The following is a 12,660-nucleotide window of genomic DNA, read 5'->3' as shown; positions in this document are numbered from 1 at the left end:
TTTTTCTATATTCTTATGTAGAAATGTATATTACTTAGTAGTACAGTACTGTGGGTAATCGGAAAAAAAAAAACAACCAACTGTATTAAGTTGGTCTTAGATATTAGACCATCTTAGATAAATAGATATTATGCAGTTAACCTAAATAAAAACAAGTAGTAAATTGAAGGACAACACTAAAGACACACTCCTGTATTTCTACTGCATCAGGCATTCACTACACTTGTAAGCACAAAGAAATCTACTTGTTACTTGGAGGCTTATATTGAAAAAGTCATAAATGATAAAATGTGAAGTTTAATAGATCTCAGCAGATACTTTCATCTGTGTACGAAAAACAGGAAACCACAAAGAGCTGAAGAGAGATACCACATCAGATGCCATTTAAGAAAGAATCCACATGAAGTTTTGATTATGGTAAAGAGAGAATGAAATGTTGCACTAAGTTCAGAGAACAAAGTTGGAAAATGTCAGTGCTTTTGTGGTGTTAAAGGTGTCTTAGTTCAAGTGCCTACTGCTTATCTAGTTCCTGTAACCATGGCTCTGCAATGTTTTCTGATTCTCTTTGTAAACCACCCTAAATGGTTACAGCACTGGGACTGTGCTGAAATGGGTTTAGAAAAGTTTGGTTGTTTTTGTTTGGGCTTTTTTTTTCTTTCTTTCTCTTTTTTGGAGTGGAAGGCATTGTGTGGGGATTTTGTTTGTTTGTTTCAGGTTTTTTTTTAAAGGTTTAAGACAATAACCCTTAAATAAAAACCAACAGAGAATCTATCAGGAATTATTATAGCCATACTACACCTTAAAAATTGCATTTTCATGGCTCACCTGAAACAGTTTCATGAAAACATGTTCATTAGGTGCAATTAATAAGTAGGATCTTTTGCTTTCTATTCACTAACAGCTTGCACCTCCAAAACACCACCAGCAACAGAGAAAACAAACATAAGCCTTCAGGAGAATGTATTTTCAGAGCTCTGTTGGCTAGTACTTTGGCTAAGACAGAAACCAGATGTTGGGAAATGAGCGATTAGCTAATAAAATAACATCTAATGTTATTTTTGGGGACCTCTCTGGGAACAAGTGTCTGAAAAAGTGGTGGCCGCAATTTAAAATTCACTAAATTCAGCAGATTTTTTTTTTTCTGCAGATTTGTGGAATAGGCCTTTTACCTTCTGCTTTCTTAAATAAAGGTGAAAATTGGTTGTGGAAACATGTTAACTCCTATTTCTTAGTAGCTACATTTACACAACTATCATTCCTAACTGCTCTGAAACAGCACCAGCCAGGAATCATTCCTCCCCCATATCTCCCTCCAGTTTATATACACAAATTGCTGCGCTATTTTGAGACCTTGCAGACAGCACACGCTCACTCAAAATGAGGGTGTTACCAAGTCTTCACAAGGTGAAGAATTCTGCAACATCGTCTCCTCCTGCTCCTACAGCACTGAAATCTGGTGACCTTTGAGGCACACTGAGAAAGACCTTCCGCTGGCAGAGATCTAGAAGGGGGTCACGCAGAATGCCTCCCACAGCAATGGGGGCAAGGGAAGGTGAAAGCAGTTTTCATAGACAACTGGCAAGTTGAGTTTCTATTTGAATTAACATTTTGCTGCTGTTGCTTTCTTGTGTTTTAGGGGATATACAGCCTTTGAAGGCACCCTTTCATTATTCAAATCTGAAGAGTTATTTTAATTTTTGGGGAGATTGCAAGGGCAGTGGGAGGGCGAAGGGAACAGGACCAATAAAGCCAAGGTTGAGATTGGGACTGTCCTAGTTAACAGCATGCTTATATTGTTGTTTAAATATATATTTCTAAACAGACAAAAGAATTATTGCCTTTATAGAAAAAAAAAAAAAAAAAGGATCCTGTTTGTAATGAAATATTGCCTGCAGCATTCAGCTCCTGAACCACAGAAGGTGTCTCCTATAAATATTTTCAGTGATCTTTGTCCTTCTAATACTTGTTACATCATGCCCTAATGATACCCTGCACTAGAGGCTGGCAGCTATTCTTCACATGCCTCACGCTATTAGGCTGACCTGTGGACGCTTGTCTAGGAGGAGATGAGTTAGTCAGCTCTGCTACAGCTCATCAGAAAGATGTGATTTGACATCCCAGTAACATCAGTTCCCTATAGAATTATGCTGAGGAAGCACAGTGTCTCAGTACTTCAGGTATTTAATTGTAGTTATGTAAGCTACTCCTTGGAGCAAAGCATGCATGACTCCAGCTGAGACAATGTTCTGCAGAGTATCTCACGTGAGAGGATGGTACTACGCAGTACTTCCTCATAGTGACTTCCCTCAAATGTTTGATGCCCGAAGTTAAGAGCCTACAACACGTGAACACATTATGAACAGATACACCCAAGGCTTTGGTAACAGTTTCTCTTTTTATAATACAATTTGGGGAAAATAACAGGACACTGGAGTAACACAAAAGTACCTGACTACATTACATGTGCATACTGTTATTGTACTACATGTTACTTTATTGTGACCTTCAATTAGTTCAAAATCTTCAGAGAAATAATTTTAGAAGGAAACAAAAATGAGAAGGAAGCTGAAACGCACACCTTAGTAGAAAAAGCTTATGGAGGACCTTTTGCAAGGAAAACCTAATTTCCATCTGCCAAACTTTTTGGAAACTATTAATCCCCGCAGCGTCTTTGTATTGCCTTTCCCCATCATTTGAGTAGAAGTAAGCCCACAGAAATTTAAGGAAAGAAACCACAAAAATAAAACAAATGATCCTGAATAATTTTTCCTGACAAGACTTTCTGTGCACATCTTATTTCTCTCAAATCAACAAAACTACCTGTATCTTGGCATTTAGCTTCAGGCTGTCTTCTTAGTTGAGAGTTCTGTCAAAAACCCTAAAATAAGCCATTTCACCCCCAAGCCTCTCAAAATTACACCACCACTCCACATTTCTTCTGCAATAGTAACATTAGTAAGCATATTTGAAGAATGATGAATTTAAAATGTTCTGATCAAAGTATAAGCTTTTTAAAAAGACTTTTACATAGGATGGTATCTATTTACTGTTACTGACACACGTCAAAGGGAAGTGTCACCATATAGTCTCAAATACAGTGTTTTAAACACCACCCACACAACTTCCATATGCCTAAAAGAGAAGGATTCGTGTCCAGCATGTGATTTTCAAGCAACTTAGCAGAGGAATTTAGGTCCTCCCTTCCCTTCTGCCCTGATCATGTGCACGTAGGATTTCCTTAAACTCCGTGAATGTTGCTGCATTATTAAAAAGCAAAAGATATTAAAATAAACCTGGAGAGGAAGCAAATATTTTCTGAGCATGCAGAGTACAGCACTTCGGTAGAACTGCAGAGATAGCCTGGAATGTCAAGTGACACTTCTCCCATTTGAACCAGAGCAGACCACAGGTATGTCTAGGAAGGTAAACACGTACCTGTGTAACTTACACTTACAGTGAACATTTTTGCCTACAAGAGGCTCTCTCAAATGTCGCCAGAAAACATAACATGGAAAGAGCATTACTGTATCCAGAGCAAACTCAAAAATATTCAAGCAAATACTGACCCAGATAGAAACAACATTCTTTGCAAGTCTGTAGTGAGCAATGTGGATTTTGGTTTATCATCACTGAACAGAGCATTTTCTTAAGACTGCTGCTTCAGTTTTATGTGAGAGGCCACATGTTTTCATTGCTTCTGAACTACCGAGCAAACAACTGACACACAGAAGGCTTGAGAAGTTCAGTCCTAAGGGAAAAAAGGAATTCTGCCATATCGTGCCAGTACAATCGTTAAACAGTGACATCATGCAGAACAAATATAGATAAAACTAACATGAGAAAAGAAGGTAAAAAGAGAGAAAATGAGCCTTATGAAACAGGGGAAATACACCCCCAAAAATATCCATTTCCAAAGCCACATAACTGGACATTGCTGGAGACAGCAAGTTAGCACTTCCTTAAGGGGTGCAGGAAGCCTCCCTGAAGGGATATACTTATCTACATGTTTCCAACTTTGATGTCTAACCACAAATCCAAAGCACACCCATGCTTTTTGCACATCCTTTTACACTTAAAACACTGCCTCTCCTGCCTATCCATTGAGAATCTGTTCTCCTGTCTCACAATCTTGTGTGCCAACTATTAACAACGTTCTTCTCTCCAACCTTTGTACATGCAATTTTACCTTTTTAACCACCCTGAATGTGAAGACCATTGTCCTTCTCTGTTTTTTAATCATATCTTGCAACTTTCCATTGACTAGCTCTTCTCTATAATATTATCTATCTTCTCGTTCAAACTTGTTTATCTCGCATTTGTACAAAAAAGATCTAGCAAGGTTTATGTCTCACTAGCACCCAGGGAATGGTGCCTTCTGCCCCTAGCTCAAGTTTTTAAACAAGGTTACCAATAAGCCCATTTCGCATGCTGCTGATCAGCCGAGGCGGGGACGGTCTTCTAAAAGCCCCATTCCTTGTTTACTTCCTTCTCTTTAAAAGTTCCTGTTGCCAAAACACCTGTCATGATGGTGATAAAGGCTATGGCACTCAGATCACTGCCTCTTCCTCTTTCACCTCTTTATCTTTGGCTTCCCTTTACACATCAGTTCATACTCAGATTTAAAGCTCTCTGGGAGAGGACCACCTCTTCAGTCCGTATTTTTACAGTGTTCAGGCAACAGTAGGGCTCTTGGACACTGTCAGCAGCAAGAACAGGAAGTCAAGTAGTAAATTAAGGGGATCAACAACATATTAAAACCCAGTTTATCTGAGGTCTCACTTTCTGACAGCTAAATGCTTTCAAGTTAAGTCACGCATTGTGGTGTGTCTGTTTTACTGCTTCTTCTCTGAACCTGAGCCACAGAGGCTATGTCTGTTCTAACCTGAGCCAAAAAGCACTGACCACACCAGAACTACAACCACTCAAAATTTAGAATATTAATCTGAAATACCCTGTTTAACTGCTACTGAGCAATCAATAGCTACATTTTTTCCCTACATTCCAGTTAAAAATAAATACATTTCAGGCCTTAGGTGGGGAAAAAAAAAAGTATCAGAGCATTAAAATAGTAATGTATTTGACCCTAGCAGTGAAAGAATTTCTATTTCTTCAGAAAATAAAAGGGGAGGAGAAATCAATTTATCTGACAACAATAACACAAATGCTTTCAAATTTTTAAGGTTTCACAATGAAGAGTAAAACCTTAAAAGTTAAAATAAAAGGCAGAACTATGGAGAATTGAAAATCTAAGAACATTGACATTTCGCTGCCCATTCATTCTGCAACACGAAGATAGCCACAAATCTCAAATTTCAATAGTTACAAAGCCCTGCATGACTTCACTGTAGCTTTCAAATTCAGAGGCTGGAAAGATCTGTTAGGTCATACCGCCCACTCCCCTTCTCAGTTCAGGATCGCTCCCAGTGGTATTTTGCACATTTTTGCTCAGAACAGAAAACTAGTAAAAGATGTAAGGTGATATTAAAATGAGTGAGGAACTGGGGAAATTAAGATCAAGCACTATACAGTGATAAAAATGCAGGTAATGAAGAAGCTATCAGATTATGTCTTATATGCGTATTTACAACCCACTGGGGGTTACCAACATATCCGTAAACAAATGTAACTCCTGATTACATGCCGTACAACTTCACAGTTCCATTTAACATTACTGTTTAGCTGTACATTTAACTATCATTTGCTTCAACACAACTATAATGGTAAACCATGGGTGAAGATTCACTCCACTAAAATTCCACTTGCTCCAGCAACTGTATTCCAGTAGTACAAAATCAAAAATCACACCTTCTCAATTTCACCTGCTCTTTCTTGGTACAGATCTTAACCTAAAATCTTGACCTTGACCATGGTATAAAGCTTGTGTCAATTTATTCCTTAGTTCTTTGTCAGCCAGCTCTTTTATTTTCTTTAAGAGGCTCTCTTCCTCCTCATAGTCTGTGAATATGCCAGAGAGCTCCATTCTCAGCCTACTCCAGTCGTTCAGCCTTTGGAAAGTTCTTACTCATTCCTGATTTTTATTTTCATAAAGCAAATCCAAAGTTCTTTCTATTCCCCTCATTTCCCTGATAGCTTTTCTGTCAGCTTCCTTGACAAAGTTAATACACCAAAACCACCCTGGGCCTTCTAATTTGACACTGCTGACATCCTCACCTACCCCTAACTTGGATACATATTTTACTTTGCCCTTGCAGAGAAAACAATTCCTCCATTGCTTCCTTTGCCATATTGCTATTGCCCATATTCTCCTTCAAAATCTCATTATCCACACCTTGATTTATCACTTCTCCCTATACACTCCCAAACCCCACATTAGTCTCTCCAGATCCCTTCCAAACATTGCATCACTTCCCAGGTTTGCCCTTCTCCTCTGAAACATGCAATACTGGAAAACCTCACAATTGTAAGGGCTCTGACTATTTACTCCTTTTGCACTCTGCCTATGTGAGGACTGATGATTCCCATTATCAACGTACCTGCTGCTCTCACAAGCACCATAGCATTCTCTCCCATCCAAGCTTCTCTAGCTACTGAGATTATCTTGAAGTTTTGTAGAGGTGTACCAGAAATGCAAAAGTTGAGGAGGTAGGTGAACATGTGAAGTTACCTCAGCGCATTGCTCTGATGGAGCCATTCAGATTGCTTGCTGAGTTCTACTTCTGTGTTTTCTACAGATATTCGAAGAGCAGCTAGATGTGTGATCATCTAAGACTTGAAACAGTTAGCCTAGCCATTCGTTTTGCTAATGAGTTTGAAGTAACACGAGCATACACCTGACTAACTTTAAACACAACAAGAATGACGGCATCCTATGATACTTACTAATAATGGGATGAATAAACTTAGTTACAGCTGCACAATTTTGCTGCAAGTGTTCAGACAGACAAATGTAACCAACCAAATTAGAAGTTCCCCATTCATTGGGGAAGAGCAGTGAAAGAAATCAGATATACACTTTTTTCTTTTTTTTTTTTTTTTTAACTACAAACTGGACTCTTAGAAATTGCATCTTTTGGATTTTATTCCTCAGCAAATTATAATATATAGCTTTCTGCAAGCAGAAGTGTAGGTCGCATTTTCAAAAATTGAAAGCCAAAGAGTCGACTTAAAAATGTAAATGGCTATTAACCTCCTTCTTGCTCTTTAGAGTATTTAAAATTAAAAAAGAAAAAAAAATGCCATTTTAGAAATCGAGGCAGAAAATGGATTATATAAAAGCTTCCAATTCATTATGTGTAGAAACAGGAAGATTATTTTTATGATACTATTATGCTGGAAAAAAATCATAAATTAATCTAATAGTTCCAATTCCCTCCTTCCAATGAGATCAAACAATGCAACAGAAGTATTTCCTGTACTACAGTTTACCCATCAAACGCTCAGACACAGCACAACTTACTTTTTATTTATGCTCTAACCTTGATCAGCATTACTTAGTGACCTCAAAGTAAGGGCTGCTTTTTGCAAACAAGTGAAGAGTCCAGGCTTGCCCTATAAAACAGAGATGCAGCCAGGGAACACACAATACAGTTCCGCCCTGCGCTCCTTCACTGCACTGCATACCTAACCAGAGTTGGAGGTTTCAGATAGTCCCAGGGGCCTATCTTTAGGTGGTCGGGTTAGAAACAGATTTTTGTTTCAGATCAGTTGCCTGCAACACCCAAAATCTTTATGCAGGCTCTGCTTCTAGGGAAGTGATACCAGCATATTTGCAAACTAATTGTCATAACAGGCCCATTGTAAAAGATGTGGCTCACAGGCATACCTGCCATATATTTCTAAATGGATTAGAAAATAATTAATGTTTTAAAAGCTTCAGGTATTTTGTTTAATGAAGAGATTAAACATAATGCCAAATAAACCTTTTTCTCATCTGTTCATTTGACATACACGCTGTTACATGTTTCACAGTTAGTTAAGCCCAATTAACTAAACCTGAGATAATGGCAAGGCTGCCAAGAACAGATCAACTGTTCACTGCTTAGAAGACAGGTAACTAGAACAGCTTTGGTTTATTATAACAGAACTAGGAACACTAATAGCAGTGGTTGTCTACCTAGTCTGAAAGTAAAGCACCTGACAAGACAGAACTCAAAAAACTTCCAGGCTATACTAGATGACCAGGGTTACATATGTAATTAACTGGACATCCCCAACTGCCTTGATTCCTAGGCATTTTTTTTTTTTGGTGCATGGACACTAACAAAAAACCCCACAAACACCCCACACGCCAGAAAAACAAACACACACCCCCCTTTAAAGTACATATGGGTGGAGAGGGGAGGAGGTCAGAGGGTTAGTATAGAGATATCATATTTAAAGTTGCATTTTATGAAGAAATTCACGTAAGTGTGTGTGTGGGGGGGGAACCAAATCATAAACAAGGGCATGGCAAGAGATCTGGGGCCCTGACAAGGATTAGAAAGAAGCGCTCCAGGGGATGAGTCAGGAGAGCGAAGAGTCAAGTGTGAACAACAGAAAGGCATGGATAGAGCTACCTTGTTCAGATGGACCGAGGCAGCTGAAAAATTCTTTTTACCAACCTTGTTCTGATGAAAACTTATTAATAGGTTACAGTTTCCTACCATATGACACCTCAAGTACCTATCTATTGTGCCATCTCCCACATGAAACTGGCAAGACCATTGGAAGGAAACGTGAAGGGAAGCACTTGAATCTCACACGGAAAGTACAAGTTAGTAGAGAAATACAGAGAGGAACACGATAGTGAATAGGGAAGCTGATGAAACTGGTTAAGATGAAATGATAGAAAGAAACAGCAGCTGGCAGAAGATGAGATCTGTAAATCCCAACGACAGAAATGCAATCTGTGATCAAGGCAGCTGGTAAAGGTCATTCAAGGACAGAGACCAACAGAAGATTCTGTAAGAAAAGGACCACGAGGAGATTTAAATTCTGAGACGTGCTAAGCAAAAGGCAGAAAGAGGGGAAGAGAAAACAGAAACACTGATCAAAGACGATCATTAGTCATTTTTTCAAAGCTCCTCTTTTTGACTGACATGTTTTGTAAAAGCCTTATCTGATAGAGACCTCTACATCATGTAAATGAATGCTTCAGATAAAGTTATCTGAACTTTCGTAGGTGTTTTGAAGATCATATTCACATTAAAATGGGTAACACAAAAGATGGTCAGATTCCTTTCCTCTAACAAAAAGAAGATTGATATAGCAAACTGACCACACTCTAACATTATCTACATGGGAAAGAAATTTGTTAGAAGACTGAAGTTACCAGGTAACATTATAATGAAACCAGAAAGCTGGAAGCTAGCAGTTAATGTGTTTAGACTAGCACCAAAAAAAAAAAAAAAAAAAAAAAAAAAGAAAGAAAAAGAAAAAAAAAGGGAAGTGAAACTGTTGTAAATTCACACTGAACAAAATGAATTTGCAAAAGTGCCAACCTACTATGCTGGTATTCTAAGTAAAGAATTGAAGACTTATTTTAAAGAGCTGCCCTTGCTCAGAAAATGTAACAGATTGCTGCAGGAATTGTTCTGTGACTTGCTATGGCCTACATTGTGCCAGATATCAGACCTGATGACCATAACGACTGCTACATTACACTGTAAAATATACAAACCTCTTGCATCCTCCCTCTTATGTCACTGTTGTGTTAATGAACATTCCATAAGAGAAAGTGATGAAGCTATGCATCTTCTATGAGCCTGTATCTGTATCATAAATGAAATTGTTTCCCAGAAACAAACAAAAAACCCCACACCCACACCTGCCTGCTTTTACATTTTCAATATTGCATTTGCTATAAGGATTTAATCACATATCTACAAGTCACACTTAGCATTCTTTTTATGACCCATTCTTGAACAATAAGTTTCTCCAAAACCTGTTTTTGATTAAGCCTTCCAACATATCTCCAGTTATTCTATCTCTTTCTGTAACAGAACTTGAGCAAAAGGAAGCATTAGTCCCCTGTGACTACTTTATAGCTAGCACAGTTGTAGAAAAGAAAAAGCTTTGAAAATAACAGATAAAAACATAATTTCAATTACTTAAAAGCCACTAAATATTGTAGTAGTTATGAAGTTAAAGATGGGATAAGGAAACATACTGTCCATGAGACCAGTATAAAGTTACTAATTCAGATGCTACAGTTATTATTTGTAGAATATATATTAAAAAATATGAAAGGACATGATTTGCCACGTACATTATGAAAACAATGTACTATCTTCACCCTAGAATGGAACTAATAAACTTCATGCAATGTAGTCTAATTTATGATTGAATGTAAGTGCCCTTGATAGACCTGCCCATACATTTTCATTCATTCTTTGAGGAAATTACAACATTGAAAAAAAGATTGTTAATAATGAATTTAGCAATTTGAGCCAATTAAAAAACTTGGAACATGAATTTACTTTTTAAATGCCCACCCATATACTTAGAACCATTATTTGGATTTTTGAAAATATAAATTTTTTTTTCATGCTTATGATTAGAAAGATTTAAGGATTTTGCAAAATGTTAGTACTTACTTATCTCCAAAGAATTTTCTCCAGAAGTCTGCAGCATCAGCTTTGGTGATACGAAAGTTATCACCCTGGAATTGGCCATTTGGAAAAATAGCCTTGATTTCTGCTAGCATGTGGCTGAAGATGAGGGACAGCTTTGTTAGGTTTCTCCTGCAGAAATAATAGGGGGAAAAAAAAGTCACATCAAATCCTTAAAATTGAATAAATTGAATCAATCTTTCAGTATCTCATACATCCTGCATATTTGTGTAATAATCGCACAAGAAAAACACTGTTTTCTAATGAAAACACATCAAAGAAATACAAATCAGTAGTTTGAGTCTCCATGCACTTCTGAGGATGAATTTATCATAAGTCTCCAGGAATATAAAATAATTTGTTCAGCAACAGAACAGATTTGTCAACTGCATATTCCAGATAAATTTCTGATCCCCATAAAGGTCAAGTTTGTGCATTTCTATTTCATTTAATCATTGCTGAAGCCGGAATTTATACTAATTAGACGGCTAATATATTAAAAAAAAAACAACAAACAACCAAAAAACAACAAACCCCCAAAAAAACCAAACACCACCAACCTTACCCCCAAAAAAACAACCACACCAAAAAGCTCAAAATATAATTTTATATGTGACATCAAACCTATTTCAGTCCATGTTTCTAGAAGAATAAAACACAGCACAGGACTAGGTTTGTTCTTTTTTCCTATGACATTTTTATTCTTTTTATACTTTCCAGCTTGCCCTTACTGCAGCTACTTCCTATTCCCTTTTTAAATGCCTTCTCTTCAGTTAAAACTCGCTGTCAGTTTTCTGTGACATGTCAGAAACAACAAAAAAAAAAAAAATCAAACTTCTCTGCTATCATCTCACTTCCATAAGCTTTCCAGATTTGTATCAGTTAATCAAGAACTATTTAGTTTTTTGCACAGAAACCCCATTTAGTATAGTGCAAAGAACATAGAATCCTTAAATGCAAATAACCCTTTTGTACGGAAAAATGTGTAGGAGATGGCGGAAAGAGGAAAGAGAAGGGTGAAGTTGTCTTGATGAGAGTTTCCTTCTGGAGATTCCTTACATAATCCTTGCAGTAAAAAAGGGTATTTTCCCACCTGATATATGAAAAAGAGACCACCCAGAGGTGCAGCAGATTCTGATGAAGAATTTGTATTCTTATGTATTTTAATGAGTTAGAAGTGTCACCTGTCAAGCCCATCCATCTCGCACAAGCTCAGGTACTACTTAATAATGCCTCAAATAAGTTAATGAAAAACACCCTAAAATGCTTATCAATCATGTAATGCATAACTGCTTACAGAGAGTATTTTAAATAAATTCAAACTTATTTCTAAGTCCCTAGCCACATGAAAAGAGTAAGATAGATCTTTACATATGCATACCAAGTAGCTTTCAGAATGCTCAACAGCTCAAAAAAACAGTTGAACAGATTTCCTGGGGTCTTCCTAAAAGAACACTCAACTTAGTACTGAAGCAGTAATTATTTTAACTAAATTTGTGAACAACTTATGATAGAGATTCCTGTGGAAGCTGTGTTGCAGATTTTACTATAGGTTTTGCTACCAGGAAAACTATGACAAAGATTGTTTCAAATTACTTATGCTTTCAAAATACCTAACAAACAAACCCACCCCTGATGAATACATGCTCCCTCCCCTCAAGATTCAGAATGGTTGTAGTACTCATTCTTTCAGAGTCCTTTAATTCCTACAGTATAATCAGATGTCTATAATTATGATGCCCAACTGTTCCTTATTTTCTGCATTTGTTCCTTGCTATCCCCCTTCCTATTTCCTTTATACTTTAATTACATATACGTGTTCCTCATTATTTTCACTCCTCAGAACTCAAGTCTGATGCAGAGAGCAAGCAACAGCTATTTTAATGTGGCTTCCGCAGCCTGCCTAGACCCAAGATTAAGCAAGAAGCCTTCTGTACTCAGGACAGCTGGGAACATGAGGCAGTGCAAGTTTGAACAGAGCTCTCCCTTGCCTGGTACACCATATACCTGCCTACATTAGCAATGTACTGTGCTGCAGGGGTTCTTTTCAGGTACAAATTTACCTAGTGAGCTCATTGGAGTCTTGAGGCTTGAGTCCTGTAGTGAACTA

The 12,660-nt window shown here is 37.5% G+C and overlaps 1 protein-coding gene across 7 annotated transcripts in view; it reads right to left on the bottom strand.

Moving 5' to 3' along the window:
• CBLB (Cbl proto-oncogene B) overlaps positions 1–12,660 on the bottom strand; it is a 136,244-nt gene that overhangs the window by 56,825 nt on the left and 66,759 nt on the right. For all 7 annotated transcript variants that reach the window (XM_075104534.1, XM_075104477.1, XM_075104516.1 and 4 more), the window contains exon 4: positions 10,536–10,682. In XM_075104534.1, coding sequence (XP_074960635.1) covers positions 10,536–10,682 — 147 coding nt within the window. The remainder of the gene's footprint in view (positions 1–10,535; positions 10,683–12,660) is intronic.

Source organism: Phalacrocorax aristotelis, chromosome 1, assembly GCF_949628215.1.
Source record: "Phalacrocorax aristotelis chromosome 1, bGulAri2.1, whole genome shotgun sequence".
NCBI lineage: Eukaryota > Metazoa > Chordata > Aves > Suliformes > Phalacrocoracidae > Phalacrocorax > Phalacrocorax aristotelis.
Note: the sequence above shows the minus strand (reverse complement) of the source record. Positions and strands in the feature narration are given on the sequence as shown.